General features: G+C 42.9%; 1 protein-coding gene and 1 long non-coding RNA gene across 2 annotated transcripts in view; both read right to left on the minus strand.

Moving 5' to 3' along the window:
- Position 1: 1 nt before the first annotated feature.
- On the minus strand, positions 2-3,409 carry LOC135104405 (uncharacterized). The gene is made up of 2 exons (XR_010270423.1): positions 3,097-3,409; positions 2-263 (listed from the first exon to the last, which is right to left on the minus strand). It is a non-coding gene; the product is annotated as an uncharacterized LOC135104405 (long non-coding RNA).
- Positions 3,410-3,655: 246 nt separating this feature from the next.
- Positions 3,656-26,440, minus strand: part of LOC135104404 (zwei Ig domain protein zig-8-like) — a 58,180-nt gene continuing 35,395 nt past the window's right edge. The window contains exons 2-6 of the mRNA XM_064011804.1: positions 12,233-12,348; positions 9,640-9,717; positions 4,870-5,002; positions 4,151-4,204; positions 3,656-3,964 (exon numbers count right to left, since the gene is read on the minus strand). Of these exons, the coding sequence (XP_063867874.1) occupies positions 3,753-3,964; positions 4,151-4,204; positions 4,870-5,002; positions 9,640-9,717; positions 12,233-12,348 (593 nt within the window). The 3' untranslated portion in view covers positions 3,656-3,752. The remainder of the gene's footprint in view (positions 3,965-4,150; positions 4,205-4,869; positions 5,003-9,639; positions 9,718-12,232; positions 12,349-26,440) is intronic.

Genomic DNA, 26,440 nt, shown 5'->3' on the forward strand with positions numbered 1-26,440 from the left:
GAAATTAAAATACATTATATTTTGTAAATCTTCGAGATATTTACAAAAATAGTATCTACAGCCATACACACAAAAGAACATTAAACTGACAATTTAGGCTTTGGATTAAAAGGGCGAGGACCACCAGCAGCCATCGAGGCTGAAGGAGGGGAGGAGGCAGGCGAGAGAGGTGGCAAGCAACAGCAGCAGCAGCAGCAGCGGGGTGGTGAGTGAGGAAGCAGCAGTATTGTGGCCACTCTGCTGCACCGCGGCGCGGGGTTGGTCTGAAGGTTTGATGGAAAGAAAAGGATGAGTTCTCAGTTTTCAACAGTACTAAAGACGTGGTTATCTCGTAAACCACATTGATTTTAAATTTCTAACTGCGCATCATTGTCTTATTTACATTTTTAATATTTTTATTTTATTTTTTTTTATTTTTTTCAATTTTTTATTTATTTATTTATTTATTTTTTTTTTTGAGAATCTAATGCCGCTGTTTCAAAGGTCAATTAGCTAAGTAATCTCAGCCGTCACATTAACGGCGATAATAAGGAAATGAAATAATATAATATAATAAAATAAAAGGAAAAAGACATTCATGTTTATAAACGCTGGCAGGACGGCGTGGATGTTTTCTGAAGCTACCACTTGTGAGGGAGTTTATGCAAGATTTACGGTTGATATACCTTTCTCTCGGATATTTTTCACATTTCTAATTTGGGAACCACATTATGAGATGGCTTTCTATTATTATTTTAATAGCAACAATAATAATAATAGTAATAATAATAATAATAATAATAATAATGATAACAATAATAATAATAATAATAATAATAATAATAATAATAATAATAATAATAATAATAATAATAATTATTATTATTATTATTATTATTATTTGGTCCCTTGGCCTATGTCATGTTTGTAGCTGTCCGCTCTCTGTTTACAAACAATATATTTGACTAATCTTTCACCCAAGTCTTCAGCCATGATGTGGACAGCAGCGGGCAGATATATTTATCAACACAACGGTTTTGTTTGTAAATATTGGGTTCTGAGCATGCGCAGCTCGCGGATAGACAGCTACCGTGTACAAGAGGACAGTTTTGACAGGAGCACAACATGCTGTCATCAACATGACTGAAGACATGGATGAAAGATAAGCCGAATACAAGGGTGAAATATTCACAGCAGTCCGGTTTTTGTTTTGTAAATAAAGAACTAGCAGCTACTTACAAGCAAGCAGGTTCGAAATGACACCGGTCTCCCAGTAGCTACTTGGAGGAAAAAGGTATGTTTGATGTTTAGTGGCATTTATTTCATTTTATTAGCTGAATATGTGGCTCTGCTTTTATGTGTGTGTGTGTGTGTGTGTGTGTGTTCATCCTAGGGCAGTGGTTCTTAACCTTAATGCCACGCTCCACGCCTCCTCCCTGCATCACTGAATCACTTCCAGATTTTACATATCAAGAATTAATGAAAATTGTTTTCAGTCTTTTATAGAGTTTAAATTAAGCACTAGTGAGATACTTGACACTGTTCAGTTACTGTAGATCTTAAATGCTTAGATGAATGCATGCCAGAGGGCACAGCCTGAGTCCCGTTCAGCGTTCATCTTGTTTGTATAATTTGGTCTTGAAAACAAAGAGCGTGGGGAAAGCAGCTTCACAAAGATACGTGGATCCGAACATAGTTGGTATTCGAAGGGCCCGATGTCAGATCAGAGGGTAAACAGGAAAGTAATTACCAATATTTTATTTATTTATTTATTTTTTGACTGCTTAATATTTTCAGATAAATATAACAACTAAATGTATGTGAGATTGTCACGATACGAAAGAAAGGGGTTCACCAACAAGCGATAGGCTACGCTTACAGATCAGGGCAAGTTAAAATCCTCCCTGCCATGGGTTTCGAGGGATGTCGAGGGGGCATCAGTAAGTACAGGAAATGGTAAGCGACCCTCCAAGACCAAGCGAAGTAGTAGACTATAGAAAACTAAAGTTATAGGGCAATACTTTTGCATTTTTTCATAAACTTTTTAAATATTAGGTCATGCCCTCGTTAAGAGAATAGCAAATATAATTAGAGAATTTTATATTTTTTCTCAAGGGTTTGCGTCCCCCTTGAAAATCACTGACGACCCTCCCCTAGGGAGGCGCGCCCCAAGGTTAAGAACCACTGCCCTAGAAGAAAAACACGGGCAGTGGTGAGCCTGTCAGTGATGCATGGCAGTGCTACGGTATGGTAAGGAGGGGAGGGAGGTGTGACGCTACTGTACAGAGAAGGAAGTTGTGGAAATACGTATTATATTTGGTTTTCCTAGTGGTGCCTCCTTGGTATAGTAGTTAGTGCACCTGGATAGGAATGCCTTGAGCCCTGATTCGAATCCTGACTGGGACAGTTTGCGCACGCTTCACCCAGTTGTTCAATCTTCCCTCGGACTGGTCGAGAAGTGGAATCCTTGGGAGACTGGAGAAAGCAAACTGTGGGAATCTGGCTGTCACCGTGGTCCTGTGTTCCTGGTGTTTCTGGATAATAAATACCGTACACCGCAGTCTCAAAGGCCAAGGAGACGAGGCCACGTCGGTGCAGCTGTAGTGAATGCACCACGTTTTTATGTAGTTTTTCGTGCCTGGCGCTGAGACGTTCTTAATTTTAGAGTCTTATTTCGTGCTCATTCGTGACAAGACAACTTGAATACGTATGACGCTTTCGTAAAATCTATAACAGCCTTCAGGATGACAGTAAGCTACACACGTGAGGAATCATGAAAGACAACATTGTAAAGTATGTTCAGACTGTCAGCGTCACAGTCGCGGTGTCCTAAACGTATGTACCACTTGAGCTCTCCGTGGTCACACTCTTATTGCTGCCACAATGATTGAAATTCAAGTTCAAAACCAAAATGTTCTTATGTTTAACAAGACCATCATAAAACTTCCTGTTGTCACTGAACGGTAAGGAGGGTTCAGGGAGGTGGGTGAAGGAACGGTAAGAAGTGCCCGGACATGACATTTCTTCCAGCTCTGTCGAATGTGTTGGCCTACCTTCCTTTGTACTTACTGTTGCTTGGGAAAAGGCTCTTGAGTTTACTGCCTTGATCTCACTAACCTGACTGGACGTGGACTAACACAGACGCAAAACCGCCCGTGTCTGGTCGGCAGGTGTACCGCCCGGAGTCCCTCGGCGTGACGGCAGACAGTCTCAGTCGACTCACGGTGGTCGTTGGATTTTTTTCCGTCTGAAAGGAGACATTCACATTCTTAATACTTTGGCACTCTCTTCTCTATACATACCACTGTGAAAAAGTTTGATAAAAATTTCCTTCCAGTCTTACTGATAGCATAGAATGTTTTTACATCGCTCTTGCATTGCATTTCTTCCTTCCTGTGTAGAAGAGAAGAAAGGTTTCCCACAAAGAAAAAAAAAATCTGATTGACAAGTTGTGAGAGTCGGTGGCGACAAAGTTACTTGTTTGATATTATGCAATTGCCCTTCGGACACTTAGCACAAACAATGAATTGCTGGGAGTTATTCCATGTGAAAGTGGCGTGAAGGTTAACCCATTTATTTTCTCCAGCATGCGATGGTGCATTTGATGTAATAGATTTTATGCCATGTGCACCATATACATTTTTCTTTAATGATATGAATGCGATTTGAAGCCTATTCTTTTTCGCTGCCAGTCTCATCTTTCCACCACCAGCTCCACCCTTCCACGCCGCCCCACTCACTGCATTCTCTGTCACCATCCTTCATCACTATGCTCAACATAAACATAACAAATCCACAACACCGCTACTCGCCTGCAGCGCAATACCACCCCTGGGAGCGTCGTAGTCCAGTCTGGCGGCGCCGCGGTACCACACCACTGCCTGGGGCCCCCTGCCACCCGGGTGATCGGCGGTGCAGGTCACGGCCAGAATGCTTCCCTGCTGGATGTATCGCTCTCCAGCACCCTCAATACGTACCTGTGTACCTGCCACAGTAAGACCTCATGTGAGTACAAATGTGGTGGTGTTCAGTCATGTAGCTCAGCGCTAGTTGTTTACTTAGTGTAGAGGATAAGTGAGTGTGGCGGATTTGCATTATTATTTCCACATGAGATGAATAAGTTCGTGCTTCAGACACTGGTCTCAGACTAAGCTTGTCAATCCATACTCACTGTTGCTTTCGCTCTCCACCTCCGGCATGTGGAAAGGATCGTCCAAACTTTTATCTGAAAAAAAAAAGACTAGCTTTACTAATGCAGTACTCACAACAGTCATGGGTTCTGGAAAATGCACGGGATTTTTATACATTACGTGTGTGTGTGTGTGTGTGTGTGTGTGTGTGTGTGTGTGTGTGTGTGTGTGTATACTTGTAAGATTACTTTCATCGTCAATGAATGGAAAAAAAAATTCGTAACAGTCCACACAATACATTGATAAAATAAATGAACAGATAGATCAACAAATAAATATGTCAGGAAGTAAGTGAATGTAAAGTAATTAAATTAACTGCAAATCCTGATGCAAGGTTTGCTCCGGTGAGGTGTTGCAAGTCCTGAGCCTCAGGTGTTGTAAGTCAGGCCGAGTTGTTACACATCTGACATCACTGCCTCGTCGAGAACTAAGTGATACCAGTGTTTGCCTCACCCTCGAGGTGCAACTGTTTCTCACGTGCATGAACCATGAGCTGGTGCGAACATGAAAGGTGGCTATAATATGCTCTCGCGCATTCCCGCTCATGCACTTATACACACACACACACACACACACACACACACACACACACACACACACACACACACACACACACACACACACACACACACACACACACACACACACACACACACACACACACACACACACCACCACCATAAGCACACCATGTACTCACCTCTGACAACAAGTAGCACAGGTGTAGTGATCTTAGGGTCAGAATTCACCTGACACTCGTACCAACCTGCGTCACCTGGGCGGGTGCGTTTGATGTGTAGCGTCCACTCGTCTGTGTCCGGCGGGTGCAGCACCTGTGGAGAGGAGGTGCTAAACGTTACTAAGAAAGGGAAAGAGAAAGAGGCTGTTGGTTCTCTGAAGACGGGAAAGGGATGGAGGGGCGTGTTAGGGCAGTGTTGGGTATTAAGAGTTAGCTGGAAGGGTGGGGAGGCATTGCTATGTGAGAGAGGAGAGCAGGTGCATGTGTTAAGGATTACCAGGAACGGGGAGTGGGAGCTGCGTGGAAAGTACATCCTGGGGTGGTGTAAGAACCCGCTTTACAAATTAATGCTGAGTATAACTGTGTATAGTGTAAGGTATGTTATGTATTGCTCTCTCTCTCTCTCTCTCTCTCTCTCTCTCTCTCTCTCTCTCTCTCTCTCTCTCTCTCTCTCTCTCTCTCTCTCTCTCTCTCTCTCTCTCTCTCTCTCTCTCTCTCTCTCTCTCTCTCTCTGTGTGTATGTGTATGTGTGTGTGACAGTGGCTAGTCTTGATTTATTTTGAGACACTGAATAGAAATTCTCTTTACCATAAAGACGTTCATAACTTTTTAAAATTTTTTACCTATTCATTCATTTATTCATTCTATTTATTTATTTATTTATTTATTTATTTGTTTTTTGTACGGTAATGGGAGAAGAGGCTGAGTTCCCTCCAGGTCTTGCTTACGGATGTAGGTTTGTGGCTTAACACGCTGCAGTGGTCAGGTATTGAACGCAAGACTCTCTACTTTCTCTCACTCCTATCTTGTCCAACTCCCAACTGCAGGAGTTAACCGTTACTCTCAGTCTTTCATCCATTTTACTGGTAAACTTTGGAACTCCCTGCCTGTATTTCTCCCTACCTATGACTTGAATTCTTTGAAGAGGGAGGTTTCAAGACACTTTTCTAATTGTGGTTAATCCTTTTGGCCCTTTTCTTTATGGAATGGCACCTGAGGGAGTTTTTGTTTTTTTCATTATATATATTTTTTTCTTACCTTTTTGTAACCCTTGGCCAGAGCCCCTCATACATAAAAAAATAGTTATACATAAATTGAGTATAGTGGGTGGCTGTGTTTGGTGGGCACGGTTTCAAATGAGTGTTTTATAGCAAGTGCGATAGCTGTACCGTAGGGGAGCCAGCTTTCTCATCAGCGTCACTCCTCATACTTACGACACCTGAGAATTATCAATATTTTCTTTAGGTTATTCAATATAGTAGTATCGTTTTTCTATTATCCCTTTGATTTACCGTGTTCAGATATTGTCTACTAGGACCTCGCGTTCACGCCCGCTCTACTCCATCCATTTCCCGCATGAATTGTGTCGCTTCGGAGATTGACATATGCAAATCTGGCTTGAGCGGACCCTTGCTGTTTGTTGACACACGCACCGACCCGCTCAGGCTCGAAGTCTTCACACATATCATCATGGCGTCGTTTTCTGTTGTTGTTGTTGTTGTTGTTGTTGTTGTTGTTGTTGTTGTCGTCATTATAATTTTTAATGTTACTACTACTACTACTACTACTACTACTACTACTACTACTACTACTACTACTACTACTACTACTAATAATAATGATACTACTACTACTACTCCTACTACTACTACCACTACTACTATTACTACTACCACTACTACTACTAATGATACTACTACTACTACTACTACTACTACTACTACTACTACTACTACTACTACTACTACTACTACTACTACTACTACTATTACTATAACATGCTTCTACTACTGCGGTCACTGTATTTAATGGACATATACATTTTACTATATATATTACGAAATTATGTAAGATTGATCGATTGACTGATTTCTTGTTCCATTACTATTACACCTTCTTCTTCTTCTTCTTCTTCTTCTCCTCCTCCTCCTCCTCCTCCTCCTCCTCCTCCTCCTCCTCCTCCTCCTCCTCCTCCTCCTCCTCCTCCCTCTCTTCTTTTCGTGTAGTAACCTCCAGCCCGTGTCACAAAAGCGGTGTTCTGACATCAAACAGAAACTCGCGGAGATAATCATGCAAATTCGTAAGAAAGGCGGAGATCAGGGCACGCACGGAGCCTCGTTCTAACATTATCCTGTCTCGTCCTCTTCTATCTAGGAAAAAAATGACTCTCTGGGATGTAAGAGTGTGTGGTAGAAGAGAAGTCACGTCCTCTCCTATTTCTTGCACTTAATCATGTGATCTAAACGGTTGTGGGTGTACTCGTATTGTGCGTGACGCAAAATACCACGCGTTCTTAAATCTATCACGCACTCTTACATCTACTAAAATAACAATGCAAGTGATGTTTTTTATGCGTTTTTTCTTCTTTTCTCCAGCCGGCCATAAGAAGTACAGCAATTTCTTTTAGTGCGTGAGAATAAGCGTCCTCTCGCTCTACTTGATCCTGACCTTAGTTAACTTTGCTCGAGAGGAAGGAAGGAAAAACATAACTGGCAAAGGATGTACTTATGTGTGTTTTTTTTTTCTCTCTCCAGCCATCCATAAGAAGTACAGTGATTTATTTCGGTCCGTGAGAATAATCGTCCTTACACCCTACTTGATCCTGACCTCAGTTAACCTGGTTCTAGTGAAAGGAAGGAAAAAACATAACTGGCAAATTATGTACTTATGTATTTTTTTTTTCTCCAGCCGTCCATAAAAAGTACAATAATTTCTCTTGGTGCGTGAGAATCTGCACTATACTTGATTCTGACCTCGGTTAACCTGGGTCGAGAGGAAGGAAGGAAGGAAAAAACAAAAACAAAAGTGGTTGAACAATTTTAATGCGGCTGAATAGGATGCTTAAACCTTCATGACACAACTGCAACTGTGTGTGTGTGTGTGTGTGTGTGTGTGTGTGTGTGTGTGTGTGTGTGTGTGTGTGTGTGTGTGTGTGTGTGTGTGTGTGTGCGTGCGCATGTGATTACCTGCCGTCATTCAAAGTTTCCGGCAAATTCAAACAAAAAGGAGTCCTGTTTCATGTCTTTCTTTAGGGAACTGAGAGGCATCTTGGTAACTGTATCTTATTTTCACAAGATGCAAAATGTCTTACAGGAAGCAAAACAAGTAAGGCAGGAAAAGAAAAAAAAAAATAATACAAAAACTTCTCTACCATTGAGTTTCTTGCATTATTCTTATTTTTCGTGCCAAGTCATGAAATTCGATGTAAGTCCTTCATTGTTTTCTTCTCCCAGCAACAGAGAATTTTCATCTCCGTGATTTGGAGAAAAGTAGAAGATTAAAAAGAATGCAGTGTAGAATTTTGTAGTGTTCGAGCAGCTTGATCCGATATAGAGCGGGGCGTGCGGGCCGACCATCAAGCTCACATTGTTGTTTTCACGGCCAGATAAATGCTTGCAGTCGTGCTGGAGGCTTTTGTGTCTGTGACTGTGATGACACCTAACACACAATTTCATTCTTATCTACTAGTGTTATTTTACGTAATGCGCGTGACGTGTGGAAAAGCAACGAACCAATCGGACGCTTCACTTTTTCATGATTCCCGCCCACCCCCCTCCCAGCATGATGTCTCGCAAGCGCCTGTCACCCCGCCGCTCCCGCCTCTAATTACGACAGCGACCAGTTCTCCCCTGCTGTTATGTCCGAATTGCGATTTTCCCCTCCACTTTTCAACCGCTTCAGGATTCCTGCTAGTTACAACTATATTTTTCCTTCTGGCTCTTGATGGAAGTTTAAGTTTAATTTCAAAGTCATCAGCGATACCACGTCTGTGTCCATCCTGCAAGACGAGTGAAATTTAAAAATGTGAGAAGTGTTTCCTTTTTATTTCATGCATTCAAACTCGCTTGAAAAAAAAAAAAGAAAAGAAAAAAAAAGCCTCTGTCGATCCGTTCAGCCCCCACCAGTCAAATTCACTCTTCACCGGCGATCACCATTCATTGTTCACTCTCCACGCAGCGGCCGCCCGTCCCGCGCGTCCAAAAGGGGAAAGGTTATAATCGCCAAATGACACTCCGGGGCGCACTGCAAGCTACTAGATTAACTTTTTAATTTCAAAATCTGGGTTCCTCTTTCTCTCTTGACTTTTTTCCCATTTTCTTTCCTGAGAGGCGAATTGCTGTCTTTTTATTATTATTATTACTATTAGTATTATTTGCTAATGAGCTTCGCTTTGAAACACTTCCCCTTTTCCTTGTAATATAAAATAAGAAGAAAGAAAACGCTTATTCTCAACTCAGTAACGATGATGCGAGATATTTCCTTTTCCTTATAAAATAAAATAGGAGGAAAGAAAACTTATATTTTAAGCGCATTCACGAAGATAAAGCGTAGAAGATGAAAGGAAGGCAGTCAAGAGAGCAGTAGAAGGAAGCTCCTCGCCTCTTGCCCTTCCATAGGTCATCCAATTCCGCATTTTTCACATTAGTTTACCGTTTCTCATCCGCGTCCCTCCACGCTCAGCCCAGTATTCAGAAACGCTTCTCTCTCTCACCACGACTATTTTCAAAAGCAACAGAGATAATTAGCCGGGTTTTCGAGAGTGTTCCTCATGTTAATAACGTAGCAATCTAGTTAAACTGTTACTACATCCATAAATAACACCCTTAAAAACCTCGTGTATCTTCAACTAAAGCCTTTTTAAATGTAGTGGAGGCGCAGCCCAGAAGTATTTTAGATTGTAGACCTCAGTACGTACCATTTCATTGCTCCCTCCCGCGCCCCGCCACTCACCCTGTATCGGTCGTCTGGGGAGTAGGTGAGGAGCCCCGCCGTGATGATGTGTAGCCTCCGCCGCCGCAGCCACGTCACCTGCAACACAAGAGCCTGTGAGTGCCAGTCGCTGGTATGAGAGAGAGAGAGAGAGAGAGAGAGAGAGAGAGAGAGAGAGAGAGAGAGAGAGGGGAGGGGTAGTGGTCATTTGCCTGTATTCGCCTCGTTCAGTGGAATCAACCCTGCGGTAAAGTCGAGTCTTTCACCCAGCGCTGGGAAAACCAAAGGCAGCCCGACAAGTGCGCATAAAACAGCAACAAAAAAGAGAGAGCGAGGAAAAAGGAGGCCGAAAGACAGGAATAAGAGGATGTAAGATCGGTCGAGGCAAGAATAAGCCGCAAGGAGAAGCAGGAGAAAAAAAAGTCATCATCCTTCGTTTGCATAAATTTCTCGCTAAGCTGGCGGAATGATCTGCGTGCCTTCCTCCATCTCTGCACCGCCTTGCCTTACACCGCCCATCGAGTCCTCCGCTAATAGGCCCGTCACACAAGAAACGACTGCACGTGACTGTAGGAAAGACGTAAAAAAAAAAAAAACAACAACAAAAAAAACACACTAAATAAATAAGAAAGAAAATAAATATATATAAATAAAAAAAGGTAAAATAGATAAATAAATAAACAAATAGATAAAAACTAAATATACAAAAGATAAATAAATCTAGCTACATTTATAAGAATCATAACGAACTTGCCGTTAGAATATACCAAAAGAAAAAAAAAAAAATCGATGTTATTTGCTATTCACGTTCCTGTGGTGCTCAAATGTCACTTCGAAAACATTTTCTTTCGTCATGTAATGTGTCTAGACTTGCACAGTTTGGCTACCCGTCTGTGTCTCCACCTTGAGGTTTCGGGAGCTGATATAACGACTGTGCCTTAAAGTTTATAGTTAGCCCGCTTTGACGCAACCACTGACTCAATGATTCCACACACACACACACACACACACACACACACACACACACACACACACACATGCGTGCTACAACAACAATAATAAAAACAACAATAGCAACAACAACAACAACAACAACAGCAACAACAACAACGACAACTACTACTACTACTACTACTACTACTACTACTACTACTACTACTACTACTACTACTACTACTACTACTACTGCTACTACTACTAAAACAACATCAACAACAACAACAACGACATCAACAGCAACAACGACAACAACAACAACTACTACTACTACTACTACTACTACTACTACTACTACTACTACTACTACTACTACTACTACTACTACTACTACTACTAAAACAACATCAACAACAACAACAACAACAACAACAACAACAACAACAACAACTACTACTACTACTACTACTACTACTACTACTACTACTGCTGCTGCTGCTGCTGCTGCTGCTGCTACTACTACTACTACTACTACTACTACTACTACTACTACTACTACTACTACTACTACTACTTCCTTTACCCGCACTCCTGCTCCTAAAATTCATTTCGTGGTTGGAGGAAGGTCAAAGGGCGCCTCGTTCTAATAATGTCAGGAAAAAAGGCGTCCCTTCAAAGAGAATTAAAAAAGGATAAGGTCTCATTCACACCAAGACAGGGACTGGAGGCGGCGGTGCAATACTGGCCTTGTTAGCACCTCAGGAGGCGAGGCGGGAGACGCAGCAGGGGAAAGGCACAGCCTGACTCTTTTAACTCTGAGTGGTTATGACATAATTTTGACTTTGTTAGTGAACCATTAGACAATTCATAGGCGTAATATTGAAGGACAGGCACTGGAAGATTTGAACTGCTTCGTCATTCACCCCTTTATAAATGACTTTCTTAACCGTTGTTCCAAACTATCTTACATAATAGAGAGAGAGAGAGAGAGAGAGAGAGAGAGAGAGAGAGAGAGAGAGAGAGAGAGAGAGAGAGAGAGAGAGAGAGAGAGAGAGAGAGAGAGGCTGTAGGTAATTATGAATAGAAATTCTGTAGCAGTGAAGGGTATGTAAGGTTCCCGCTCGTGTGTGGCGCCCGAAGATCACCTTGACTCATTCACACAGACCTGCCGAAGACGCTGAAGTGGCGAGGGTTTTGTGTGGTGTCCCGTTTTGGAGTTGTTATTGAAGGGTATTAGGGTCCATTAAAGGGGAGGAAAGATGGCCTTCTTTCCCCAGCACTACGCAAAGCTTCTTCTCCTTTGTCTTGTTCTTCAGGGGCGTGGAAAAAGACGCCTGGTGTAGTTCCTCTTTAATAGTGAGTGAATTATTGTGCGGTGGAGCAGGAAGGTAAATGATTGTATATTCATGTCTTGGGTCACGGTAATGAATAACAATAATAATAATGCTGCTGCTGCTGGTACTACTACTACTACTACTACTACTACTACAACTACTAGTGGACAACATTGCTTAAAATACACGACATACGAGTACAGTAGTATTGGTGCACACACGTTCATTCAGACTCAAGACACGTTCAGCCTTCTGACACCCAAACTCTCCCCGCCACATCTCCCTCACTTTACGCTCCTCACTGCGTGGTTTCGTCCTCTCAAAGCTCTGGGGTGGCTACTTACCGATCTGTCTCCGAGGTTGGCCACTCTGCAGGGGAGGAACGCGTGGGACCCTTCGCTCACCGTCACATTCACAGGGGCGTGGACAAAGGAGGGACCGACGGGCCATGAGCACCAGCCTGCAGGAGAGACAAACTGGCTGAAATAGTGCGCATCGATGATTTTATTGGATATTCATGAGGTGCTGAGAACTTCGTAGAATTATAGAACAAGCTGCAGACGAAGACCAGCTCGATTGCTCCCTCTCGCACACTCTGTGATAATTCGTCAACTTGTTTGTACATACTTCCGTCCATCGCCTCAAGGAGTTCCTCGTGTAATTACAGAGAAGGACTTGCCGGTATGTCTCGCAGTGCCGTGTTTACAGGAACTAATGGCGTGTTTTACAGTAATGCACATTCCTGCTGCCTCATCGCTACTCACGTGACGCGTCTGCTAGTGCCACATTCTTAAACTGATAGTAATTCCAGGTTTTCATGCACGTTCACAAACCAACCCTGCGTGACAAGGGGGAGCAGAAAAAAAAAGAAAAAAAAATCTTGAAAATAAATCCGGGGGAAGAAAGTGCTACCACAAAAATAAATTACCATGAAGACCTGAACGACATAAGGTTCTCCAAGTGCTTGTGGCTTTGAGGAGTCAGTCATACTGAGTTCTCGTAATTGAAGGGCAAGAGGCTGGAAGGGCTTCATAATTACAACCTCCCCGCCAGTCACCTCTCGACAAGAGACGTGTAACTTCACTTTCCCGGCGAGGAGGCTAATGCTTCCACGTCTGTGTGATGCATGGTCTGCCAGCTAACTTCTGCTGCTCCGCCCGGAAGAGTTTGTCACCGCTGTCCGGCGCCACTGCTCGAAGGCGTCCCTCAGAAACTCCTCGCAGTTGTTTAGCTACCTTACATGAGCGGTTGTAAGAAATGAGTATGGAATATATTAAGAGCATATAGAACGCCATGCATGTTTGGGTAAAGGCGTTAACTTATGGCAGAGAAAACGAGAGAAGGCAGCATAAGAGACTGCCTTACGTGGGAGCTTGGTATCGTCTTTGGCCCGTATTCTGAAACGCTTTGCTCTCTCATTACGAATATTTTCAAAGGCCACAGAGACGATTAGCTGGGTTTTCGAGAATGTTTTTCCTATTAATAATGTAGAAATGTCATTAATCTGTCACTAGAACCGTAAAAACACTTCAAACCCGTGTAACTTCAACTACAGCCTTTTGAAAGTAGTCAGGGTGTGGCCCAGTTTCTCAGCATATGGTCCTTTATTTAATGTTATCGATTCGCTAAAGACAACTGTGTATGTATAAACTGTAAACATTTCAGTTCGCCCCTGTGTGTATGTGTGTGTGTGTGTGTGTGTGTGTGTGTGTGTGTGTGTGTGTGTGTGTGTGTGTGAATGCCCAGGTGTCATTCAAAGTTTCTGAGAAATTCAGACAAAAGGAGTCTAGATATATATATTTTTTGCGTTGATTTTTTGGTTTAATTCTCCGCGGCAGAGCATTCTTTCTATTTTTATGCAAGTTGTAGGTTAGATTGCATGTTAATTACCTCCTGCTTGAAATCCTTTGTGAGATCTTTCGTTAGCAATCCAAACTTAAAGAGAAGGCTTATGAGGACGATCCCCACCTCCCTCTCTATCTTTCTCTCTCTGCCCCTCCCCCCCGAAAAAAAAAATAAATGCTCCTACTACTGAAACAAACACAAAAGGAAACTCTCAAATTCACATCCACGTCAGTCCTGTCTTGAGTGAAAACCGTGATGCCTGAATCTTATCACCATCAAAAGGGATCTCAGTGACCGTATCCTCAAACGCTTCTTATCTCGACTACTTTTTAGGGGGTTCTGTGTCTATGGCAAACTGGTACTGCCTCGAATATTATAAGACTAAAACCTACATGTAGTAAATTGAAGGAGAGACTTACGTGGGATGGTTACAGAATAGTGCACGTCACTCTCCTTGCCTGTACTGCTACAATACCAAGAAGTGGCTGATGATACGAGTTAAGTGGTTGGAAAAGTTGGCATTTTTTTCTCAGCTTGTATTACCGGCGATTCTTTACCACTACTGATAAACTGGCTTTACCACTACTGGCTGGAAATGTCGGCATTTTTGTTTTTTTTCCAGTTTGTATCACCACCTGCCCTTTACCACCTTAAAGTGAGTGGCGTGCATGACGAGTAGAGGGAGTGTCCTGCACCAGCTCTTTGTTCTGCGTACTCGTATGTAATTCACCCCCGCATATGTGTTAGATTCAGCTCAAGTGTGTTTTGCTTTCCTTTTAGTTCGTCATTTTGTTAATCCCAAAAGATCATCGCTTGGTCGTAAGTATTACCTGCAGCAACAACACACAAAGGGAATTAAGGGAAGCAAGTAAAAAGCCACGTGCTAATTATCCTGACGAGTTTCTCACCGACAGCCGCATCAGTTGGTGTTACAGTGCTGCCAGTTTAAATGAATGTTACCAGTATTGCATTTCATATTTCGTATGTGTGTGTATCTGCCTGTCTACTTTTTTAAATAGTCACCTATGTAAAGTGTCAGCGATAGACTGGGAGGTGTTTTTTTCTATTTTCTTCATCTATGTTCATTTGCTAAGGATCTATTGGGGTTCATCCTTCAGTACAGTGCAGTGCAGTACGATCCACCTCTTATTTGCTCTTGTAGCCACATGTTCTGTCTACTTACTTTTTTGCTTCCTCATCTTCGTCGGTGTCTTTAATTTGGTTTGCTTTCTTATCCATGTTGATCTTCCTTGTCCCTTGCCCGTTGTTCATTTATTGGTTTGTCATTTATTCATCGTTTTATTCTTTAAGCTTCACATTTATAAGGTGCAGCTGTTGAAGCAGGTCAGGGAGAGACTGAGCAGGAGGTGGAGGGCTGAGGTTGATAAATTTGCTTAATATCTTAGAAGAAATGGCACAGTGCCGTAACTTATGGGGGTGGTGAGGGGAGGGAAAGCTACCTGTGTGCAGCAGATGACTTGAATGACACATGCCATCACGCAGCTCTCTCGCGATGCTGCGTCACGGAAAACACAAAAGTCGAGCAACGTCACAACCTGGACCTCATCTCCCTGATCAAAATGAGGGACGTCCACACTGTGTTTGAGCAAGGGCAACTTTTTTATTGTAATAAAAAAAAAAAAAAGAATAAATAAATAGTGGTGTGCAGGTGCAGGAGCCCCCACGCCCGCCTGCCAGCCAGCCGCCTTCTCACTCACTCCTCCATCACAGCTTCTTTTTCAACTTCCGGGAGGATCACGTGCAAGTTTTTCCCTCGCTCATCACATACATATGCGGGAGATACTTCTTTGCAGTTTCCTTCCTCTTCAAAACTTGTGTATTAATAAACTTTGGCTTCTCATATTCAAATTCGTATTTTCAAAAAAAGCATCAACTTCCCGCTCCTTGGCGGTACAGGAAGAGCAAGCAATTACTTCCATTAGAGACAGATCATCATGTCAGATGTAGAGAAAGGGATACACTTACGGTTCTCCCTTATAATTGTTCTTTTTTGTGCTAAATCCCTGCAAAACTATTTCGAATCCAAATAAGGCAGCCGTACTTTTAAGGTGAAACTCAAGGTCTACTATCCCAACAGTTACTTTCCAATATGTTTTTAAATTTCTTGTGTCTGCAATATATTATGTGTTGTAACTCACAGATGGCGCCACGCACTGCAGGCACGCCATGGGAAGGAATGAACTACCCAGTGAGCATCAAGACACTTTAAAAACTAACTCTCTCTCTCTCTCTCTCTCTCTCTCTCTCTCTCTCTCTCTCTCTCTCTCTCTCTCTCTCTCTCTCTCTCTCTCTCTCTCTCTCTCTCTATCTATCTATCTATCTATCTCAAAGGGAGGGTGATGGGGGTGTAACGGCAATTTAACTGGGCATTTTTTTTTGTTCCCTTGAAAAAAAAAAAAGTACCACAAGACTTGAATTGTGATATTATCAGTGGACGGACTTCATCGACCGGGTTCCATTCCCTTTCACTGTCTCTTTCTCACGTGGCTCTCGGACGTAGCGTCATCTGTGTGTTGGGATAAATCTGTGTTGCCTGCGTTACACGTCTAAGAATTTTGCATTAATGTTAGCGGTAACTGGGCGCATAAAAGGCTAGTTCATTGTTGCCATTACCCAGTGTGTCATGATACCGGTGAGCTAAAAGTTAATCAAATCATTGGAAAGGTTGTTCCCGCTGCGCTCCCAGAGATACGACCCTTGGTTTCATCAGGGAAGAAATAATAAAGAACTCTGTGATAAGTCTCTTGTCTCAGAATACAGGAACTATATTCTGAAACACTTCATGCACCGCACCTCCACTACATTCGAAAGGCTGTAGTTGAAATTATACGGGTTTTTAAGGGTGTTTTTACAGTTATAGTAGCAAATTAACAAGATTTCTACATTACTAACAGGAGAAGCACTCTTGAGAACCCGGTTAGCATCTCTTAGGCCTTTGAAAACAGTCGTGGTGAGAGCAGAGTGTTTCAGAGTGTGGGCCCAGCAGGTACATTACACACACACCCACACGACTCCATCTCCGAATCACTGTCTCTGGTCTTCATCCGCCTGTTAGTTTTCCATCAGCCTTTGCGTGGCGGGGAGACATCGTTGAGGCATGTAGAAAACCTGGGTAGCCGTTTCCTCATTAGGTTGCTTCCCTTTGAGCCCATGCTACTGGGTCAGCACACAAAACCAACAAAGACAATATCAAGACCGTATCCGTACAATGGCCGCACTGTTGCTTCCTGATTCGCTTTGCCTGCCGCTCCTGACGCTGTGATGGATGGTGCTTTGAACTGCAGGTGGTGGGGAGGGATGGTGGTCAGGGGAGGATTCTAGCAGGAAAGGCAGTATTCATGGTGGGTGAGAGGGTAGCGGCGAGGGAAGCAGCTGTAGCGCGCCTCGGTGTTGTGTTGCAGGGTGGAGGAGCGTTGCAGTGTTGCTCACCTGGCTTCACTGCAGGTAGGGAATAATGATAACATATCGTGCCTTATTACTTTACCACTGTCTCTGGATTTATACCGTTCTAATATAAGTATTTCTCTACCTTAGAATTTCCGGGTCAATGCCTTTTGTGATTTCTTTTTTTTGTCCCTGATTGTCTTATTATTTTGTTTTTTTTTTCACATATCGCCATTGCAGTAGGAGAATGTTAACCTTTACTCGGCTAAGAAGTGCCTTTTCATAATAAAACATTTGTACAGCTCCATTGGTTGCCTTTTTGTGATTCTATTTTTTGTTCCTGATTGTTTTATTGCGTCTTTACGTGACATATCGCCTTTGCAGTTCTTATTGAGGCAGATTAACCGTCACGCCAGTCCCCCATGAGATACATATGACTAGAAAAAAAAAGAGCGATTACAGAATACTGGTGACAAGAAGCATATATTGGATGAATGAAAATGCCAGCCGCCGCATTTTCAAGACTGTAATGTCCGTATTTACAAACGCTTTTCTCTCTCACCACGGCTATTTTCCAAGGCCACATAGATGATTAGCAGGGCTGTCAAAACTGTTTCTCGTCGTAATAGTGTAAAAATCTTATTGATCTCTTACTGTTACCATAAAAACTCCCTTAAAAACCCGTGTCATTTCAATTATTGTCTTTTGAAAGTAGTGGAAGTGCGGCGCAGAAGTGTTTTAGAATTTTTTTAGAATACGGTCCTATAAAGTCTTGGTATTAGGTAGGCTTGGTGATGGTCTTGATAGGAGTGTTTATTGAGAGTCACACAAAGGAAATTTTGCTGGCAGCGCTGAGAAATTTCAAAGCTGTAATGCTGTGGCTTATTACGACAACTGGCAACAAACTTCCCAGCGACTCCAGCACCAAAATGATCGAACTTGATACCGTATCCAGTAATGTTTTCGAGAGTACACACTTCACATCGAGGCTGTTCCTGCTTATGATACGTGAAGTTCAGGGATCTTTACGACTCATGAATGTCAATAGGGAATGAGCATCCCTGAGACATGCGAGTACGACACATACGGAAGGTCTCAAACAAGGCTGTCCATAGGAAGTGGAATATCCGTGTAATTAGCAACAGAGTGTCCTGGTGATAAGAGATAAAGTGTATGTATAATAAATGAAACAAAAGCGAAACAAAACAAAACATCTTCATTACAAGAAACAAAATATCTTTATAGTAAGAAGCAAAGTGTTCTGATAAGAAGAAAAGAAATAAACATCTGATAACAAGTAAAATGGCCTTATTGAGTTTGTGGATCTCACGACCATTTTGAAAAGAACAAAATAACATTGAAAACATCGTGCGAAATATTTAAATGGCTCCATTACTGATTGGAAGCATCGTGCGAAATATTTAAATGGCTCCATTACTGATAGAAAACGTCGTGCGAAATTAAGATGGCTCTATTACTGATTATTCCGCTCAGTGCCAGCTTTGTCATCCTTGGGCGTCATGAATGAATGGAAACACGTCTGCTCGGCGTCAATTGCCATTCAATCCTTGTCACTGACCACCTGGGAGCAGCACATCCCGCCCCCAGCTGGTGATGCACAGCAGACAGGGGGTGTAACAGTGGTAAGCGATGAGGGGCACAAACCTTTACTCGGCTAAGAAGTGCCTTTTCTTATTAAAATATGTGTATAGGTCTACTAATAATTATCGACTTTACATAGAAAAAAAAAAGAATACTCACCTAAAGCCTTTACTTCTTTTCATCTCCACACCAATTTATTTATTTATTTTTTATCGAACAAATAACTTGTGATGTTAATGTGCAGAAAGAAAACTTGTATTTGTATCACCAAGTCTTTCCACAATAACCTAAAACCTTTACCATGTTTTCCCGCTGTTGTGAATGCTGCACCCCAGTCCTCTGAGAGATGCTAGCTCAGTGGAGTGACTCGGCGTCACTCCACGCGGGGCACCACCATCGCAGAGGCTGGTGTTGATGTGAAAGGCAGAGTGACGCCATCTCCACTGACATAAAATTCTAAAGTAATTTCATCTTCTAAAATAAACACTGATATCCTGAGGGGTCAGCGGAGATGAGAAACTTGGTGGTGATGGAGGTGCCGAGGCCGGGCAGGGAAGAAAGGAAGGAAGGGGAGGAAGAAGGGTAAGAGGGCTGAAATGAATGAGGGAAGGAGGGAAACAGGAGCATAACAAAGGGAGAAGTGAGAGCACCTGTGTAATTCCCCTTCCTTGTCTTTTTTCCCACTAACACTGAGCACTAAAAGAGGCGCAGCCATTAAACTAAATACATTAATGACAGAACGTTCCCCACAGCACTGGTAGTCAGTAAGCGATTTGATCCCTTAACGGAGAGATACTGAAACTTCAAAACTGTAATTCGGAACTAACATTTTATATGCATAGTGAGTGTGTGGGTGACTTTTTCCCTCAATTCTTTGCCAGCTTTAGTGATGTGGTGCAGACCATTAATAATTTCCTGGTATCATGTAGCGAGAACACACACTCACACACACACACACACACACACACACACACACACACACACACACACACACACACACACACACACACAAACACACACACACACACACACACACACACACACACACACACACACACACACAGGGTACGGTTGTCGGTTATCAGATCTCACAATAGCACACACACACACACACACACACACACACACACACACACACACACAGGAGGGTACGGTTGTCGGTTATCAGATTTCACAATAGCACACACACACACAACACACACACACACACACACACACGGAAGGGGGTGTGGTTGCTTGCCTTTCTCTTTTATTGGGTCGCAGGATCTCACTCAAATCAGAGGGCTCACTTTCTATAATGTAATAGCCTTTTCTTTTTTTGTTATACCACAGTTTTAAGTATTCGTGTCTTATTCCAGTATCCATAAAATAATGTCTTCCCGTCATCTGCATTGAGTAAGAAAACGTTAATCTTACAGCAGCGTTTTCTGTGTTCATTCGAGTCAAGGTTATTAAAAGGAGATCGTCTCTTTGTTTGCCTGTATTGCCTGCCTGGTGGGGAAGAGCTCGCTTTACGAGCCTCCCTCCACTAAGCTAATTAGATCGGTGCTTCAGACGAGCCGGAGCATTAGCCAAAGACAGCTGGGTCTTCTGCCTGTGTGCGGAAGGAAGGACGGAAAAGTGGCGTGACCCATCTACGTATTAAGTGCAATCTAATACTTATTAGCTATGTGCACATTTTTATACAGATTGTTATTTGGAGATATATTTTTCACACGGTATTCAAGTATAGTATTACCTAGGTATTTGTATGATTTTAAATACATCTTCAAAACTATTTACACTTAAGTAGATAAAAAGCGCTGTAGCAACCTATCACAAATGTAATGCCAGACTTGATCAGAGGTGAGTGATATGATGTCACGTCTCCAGAATAATTCTTTTAAAAATATCACGAATTATACCACCTGGAGGAGTACAGGATGTGTGTGGATGCCCTGCGTGTGTCATTGATCGCCCTCAAGTGACAAAGGAAGTTGTTATGGGTAGTCATTGGTGGCTCTTCTCTCTGCTCAGAATCAGTTGGAAGCACTGAGGGAATGGTGCTCAAATACTATAATCCTCTTCATGTTGCAGTGGCTCAGGGTTTCAGAAAAAGATTTTCTCAGTATTCGCTCCTTGACCCGTGTTAGTTGTGCAACCGTCGCGACACTCTCATCCTTTCTTCTGCTTCAGGTGGATGTGCTTGAACAAAGTTGGGATTACCTGTCACGCCGGCAGCTGTTCTTGTGTTCTATTCTTGTGTTTTTAAGATGCTTTCCTTTAATAACATTCCTTTAAATACATAAGGATGGGGTGATAAAACGCATTGGATATATTCACATTTATACAGTTAACACTTTCCGTAACGAAGGAGCAAAGTAACTATGTAATATTCATAATCTTTCCTGTTCTCTTATACTCTCTGACTTCCTGCCTTTTCCTCTTGGTCGCTCGTTCGTATTGTTGCAATGGACGAAATATTCTTTTTATTAATTTCATCATTGCTTGCCGCCCACGTGCTCATCCCCGAGACTCGTTTTGCTCACTGTGGCATTTCTCTCGAGTCACGAATACCGGAGTAAGGGAAACCAGAGTTGCTCGCCTCCGTTGTCCTTCCCTTGCTCCGTCTCTGTGATCCATTAATCTCTGTAATGTTTACTTGTTGTCCCCTTGAGGCACCGCCCACGCACACAAACACTGGTCTAATGAATTTCTCAGTCCGCGTGCTTTCAAACAGACCCACTAGACTAAGAGTTGTATTTATCTTTATGTTTAATCTCTCTCTCTCTCTCTCTCTCTCTCTCTCTCTCTCTCTCTCTCTCTCTCTCTCTCTCTCTCTCTCTCTCTCTCTCTCTCTCTCTCTCTCTCTCTCTCTCTCTCTCTCTCTCTCTCTCTCTCTCTCAGAAATAGGTTAGCAGACTAAGAGTTGTATTTATCTTTAGGTTTAATTTATGCCTGACCCCCTCCCCTCTCGTCTCTCTCTCTCTCTCTCTCTCTCTCTCTCTCTCTCTCTCTCTCTCTCTCTCTCTCTCTCTCTCTCTCTCTCTCTCTCTCTCTCTCTCTCGTTCCTACATTCTACATTCCATCACGCTCACGAACAGGAGAAAGTATACGAGCATAGCATATTTCCCCCGCCGTCTGTGATCAGGATGCATGAGAGTGTGAGCTGGCGAATAATCAGTTCATCTTCGAAGCGGAGAACTGAAAATTACCTGTCGATCGGCCGTGTAATTAATTAACCTGGTGTGATGCGTAACTGGAACTATCGTCTGATGTATTTGATATAAATTTTTTCTTTCCTTTTTTCTTTTTGGTATTTTCATCTTTTCGGTCACCATTACTTTGTGCTTCTTGTTATCTTCGTATCTCTTAATGCTAGTCGTTTTATCTATTTTCATTCCGTCTGCGTGTTTGCGTTGGTGTGACTGCCAAGAGTCTAGACAGTGTTGCTGCCGAGAAGAAAGAAAGCAAGTGAAAAGCGCATCCCTCCCTTTGTGCAATTCAAATCCCTCAGGTGCAGTGAAGGCAAAGTGAAGTGTTTTCTTATTCTGTAGCCAGCATGATACCTCTGTGTTGAGGAGAGAGAGAGAGAGAGAGAGAGAGAGAGAGAGAGAGAGAGAGAGAGAGAGAGAGAGAGAGAGAGAGAGAGAGAGAGAGAGAGAGAGAGTGTGAGAGCATCGAAGAGTATTTTTATTTCCTCATCTTCTTCCTTTTTATCGTCATCATCGTCGTTATCATTATCATTTCCTTCTTCTTTTTTATCATCTCCTCCTCCTCCTCCTCCTCCTCCTCCTCCTCCTCCTCCTCCTCTTGTTCTTGTTGTTCTTGTTCTTGTTGTTCTTTCTCGTCCTCCTCCTCCTTTTGTTCTTGCTTTTGTTCTTGTTCTTGCTCTTGTTCTTGTTCTTGTTCTTGTTCTTGTTCTTGTTCCTCCTCCTTTTCCTTCTCTTCCTCTTCTTGTTCTTGTTCTCGTTTCTGCTCTTGTGCTTGTTCTTGTTCCTCCTCCTCCTCCTCCTCCTTCTTCTTCTTCTTCTTCTTCTTCTTCTTCTTCTTCTTCTTCTTCTTCTTCTTCTTCTTCTTCTTCTTCTTCTTTTTCTTCTTCCTCCGCCCCCCACATTTACCATCACCACCACCACGACCACCACCACAACCGACGCGTCCTGCAGGCTCGTCTTGAAGCCATTCTCTCCTCGCCCCTCTCTCCAGCGGTCTATTGAGGTGGGCAGCGATAGGAAGCAACAACAGGAGCCGCCATTCACGCGTGCCAGGTAACTCAGGACGCGACCAATTTGCCGCTCGCTGACAGTCCTCATAACACATTCACGTCACCCTCAGCGTCACCGTCCCTCTGCACTTCTCCGAGCCTCCTGGGACGAGAATGTAGTATTTCCACTTCGCCATCGTGTATGTGTTCTTGTTTTAACCCTGAAGGTGGTGAATTAATATGTTCTTGGTCCTGGTCGTATTTCTAGCAGCCCTCCTTGTAACACTCCAGCTTCTCCTCGTTTCCTCGTGACGCACTCCTGCCTCCGCCTCTCCTCCAGCCTGGCAGTCTCGCCGCTGCCATCATCACAGACGCCATAAACTCCGCTATCGACTCATTTGTCAGCGGCACCATCATTTATTACGTGGACGGTACAGTTTATTCCGTGGGTGAGACCAGACCAGCATTTCTGTCGGCCTGGCGTTCCTGTCCTTCACACCAAGGCGGTCACTCGCTCTCTCTCCTTGAATTGCCGCAGTGCGTTATATAGTTTATTCTCACGTGCAATAAGAAAACAGGTTGATTTGTTTAATTTTTCGTCACGTCCACCAGGTCAAAATAATGTTCAGTTGTTAGGTTTTTACTGTTATGTTGGTCATCCACGGACTGTTAGGGAGTTTTAATGCCTTGAACTTCGTCACCTTCGCCACTGGTCTGTGATCTTATCTCGACGTCTTAAAACAAGTGACTCGTGATATGCTCTCCTAAGATGTTTTCAGGTTTCTGGTGATAATGTAACAAGGATTCTATATATCTAATGGAGAAAACACCCATGAAAACCAGATTTATAATTTCTGTGGCTTTTGAAAATGGTCCTGATGAAAACCCACAGTGTTTAAGAATACAAGCCAAAGCAATTCTAGTTGATTTGCTTAAATTTTGCCATTCCACACGTGCAGCAGGTCTATAAATTAAAGATAATGCTAATTTGTTAATTTTTTACCACTGTCTTGCTTACAATGGAGGTGATTAAAGCGTTTCCTATGTGTAACTCGGGTATCAGCGAAGATTTGGCGGCGCCCATCAGGATAACAATGTGACGTTTGAACTGAGAGAAACAATACTCCGGGGATTTCTGGAAGGATCTCGAGAGGAAGAATTTCTGGAAGGATCTCTTTGTGAGAGCATGCTGTATATACTGGATGGATTTGAGTGTATTTTCAACTATTCCATGCATAATGAAAGACGCGCCAAGGCAACACAGACCTCGCCTCAACGGCCATACAATACCCTGTCTGGGACCGAAATAGGGTTGCATAATCACGCCAATCCCAGAGCCTCCTTCTATTTACTTACTTAACTGTATAACATATAGCTTTCTTTGAGATGAAGTTCTAACATGACCTTGTAGTGGGGATATACTCATACTTTGCGAACAGGGACGCAAGATGATGTGACGTGGCCCCTAACATCCCCCCCCATCTCTCTCTCTCTCTCTCTCTCTCTCTCTCTCTCTCTCTCTCTCTCTCTCTCTCTCTTCTATCATATCCCCCCTTCCCCCGGAAATTAAAATAACTCCCTCAGTTCACAACATTAATAAAGCCACCGTGTGTTTTATGGGATGAGTGTCAGGAGACTAGTGGTCCATTGTGTATATGACATTTGCGTGTACTCTCATAATGATGGTAGTGGTGTAGTATTGTTAACTCGTTCGAGGCCACGAGCAATGCACTCATCAGGGGCGTTGCGGGGATCAGTGTTTCATTGTTCAGAGAGAGAGAGAGAGAGAGAGAGAGAGAGAGAGAGAGGACTTCTTAACCTTCCATGAAAGAAGTTAAGTAAGAGGACTACAAAAGTTTACGGCAAATCACATTCAGCTGTTGAGTACGTTGTGAAAGGGTAAGGGCGAGGCGTGTATGGATCAAGGCGAGTGGCGGCGAGGCGTGACGTGATGCTTCCATTTGTGAGGTTATGAGGCACGACACCTCTCAGTGCTGTGACGGGACTTGTGAGGCGTGTTCTGGTGAAGACTATAATGGCGCGCCGGACAAAGGAACACGTTGTGGTCATGCAACTCTCGTGTTTGAATGGATCACACGGGGAGTTCGGCAAGTGTGTGCAGTGACGTGTGGTATAAATGTCACGTTCTACAAAGTGCTTCAGATAACAAAGTGATACCTGGGAACTCGGTATTCAAATTGTTAGTGTCAGTAATCGAGTTGTTTGTGGTGAGCCATTAGGGAGCTTCAGGATTGGATCAGTTCATGGATGGGGATGATAGGTGGAAATAAGTAGGTATGTTTCATGCAGGGGCTGCCACGTGTAGGTCTGATGGCTTCTTGCAGCTTCCCTTATGTTCTTATGTTCTTAACTGCCTGCACTAATCGCATCCACAGTTCTTGATTTCAGCGGTACTCGTAATATAAAACAGTACATCTGTCCACTTAGTTAAATTTCTGTTCGATTTATGAACATGAAATTTAATGGACCTTGTGACTCCACTCACGGCAACTGCTTGTACTTGTCGGAAGGTTTGCCCGACTCCACCTGAAGACTTGTGGCATGGCGTCACCTGCCAGTGCGTTTGTCGTGTGGCGTGAATTGATTGCCTTGAGATAATATAGTACTAACGTTGTTTCGTTATCAAAATACAAAAAAAAAAAAAACAGGAAGAAAGAGTAAAGAAATTGACGCTGTACGAAATAAACTTCATTATTTGATAGCTTAAACACAATACAAGGGATTTTGCAAAGGATTAAACTATATATATTATCAACGAGTATTCAACGATAGCTGCCATTTTCACTACTAACGTTGTTTCGGCATCAATACACAGCAAAGACATGAAAAAAAAAAATCAAGGAAATTGACGCTGAGGAAATAAACCTCATGATATTAAAGCTGAAACACAGTAGGTGTTTTTTTTTTTTTTTTTTTACAGAGGAATAAAGTATCTACTACTAAGGTTTATTCCATGATGGCTGCCATTCCCCTGGCGACAATTAATATCACTGGTTGAGTTGGTCGCTTTATTCGCGTTATTGCCGCTGACGCCACCGCTGTGACTCACGATGGCGGATTAATTTTGACAAGTGCGCCTTTTTGATGCCTCGTTCCTTGCCCATTCCAGTGTTTCCACGCAGAACAGTACTTCTAATTAAAATATCTCACTTTTTAATCTGGCTACGTAGTAAGAGAAAAATAACGCGTAGAAAAATGCTTCTCTCTCTCTCTCTCTCTCTCTCTCTCTCTCTCTCTCTCTCTCTCTCTCTCTCTCTCTCTCTCTTTGACCGTCACATGTGTTGGGGATGTAGGGGAGGGAAATGGAAATAAAAAACGTTAATTAGAAGTGATCAGCAGATGAGTAGGACAAATGACAGGGAAAGACGGTGCTTACTACTTACTGTACATGGAAGAGAGAGAGAGAGAGAGAGAGAGAGAGAGAGAGAGAGAGAGAGAGAGAGAGAGAGAGAGAGAGAGAGAGAGAGAGAGAGAGAGAGAGAGAGAGAGAGAGAGA

Source organism: Scylla paramamosain, chromosome 10, assembly GCF_035594125.1.
Source record: "Scylla paramamosain isolate STU-SP2022 chromosome 10, ASM3559412v1, whole genome shotgun sequence".
Lineage (NCBI taxonomy): Eukaryota > Metazoa > Arthropoda > Malacostraca > Decapoda > Portunidae > Scylla > Scylla paramamosain.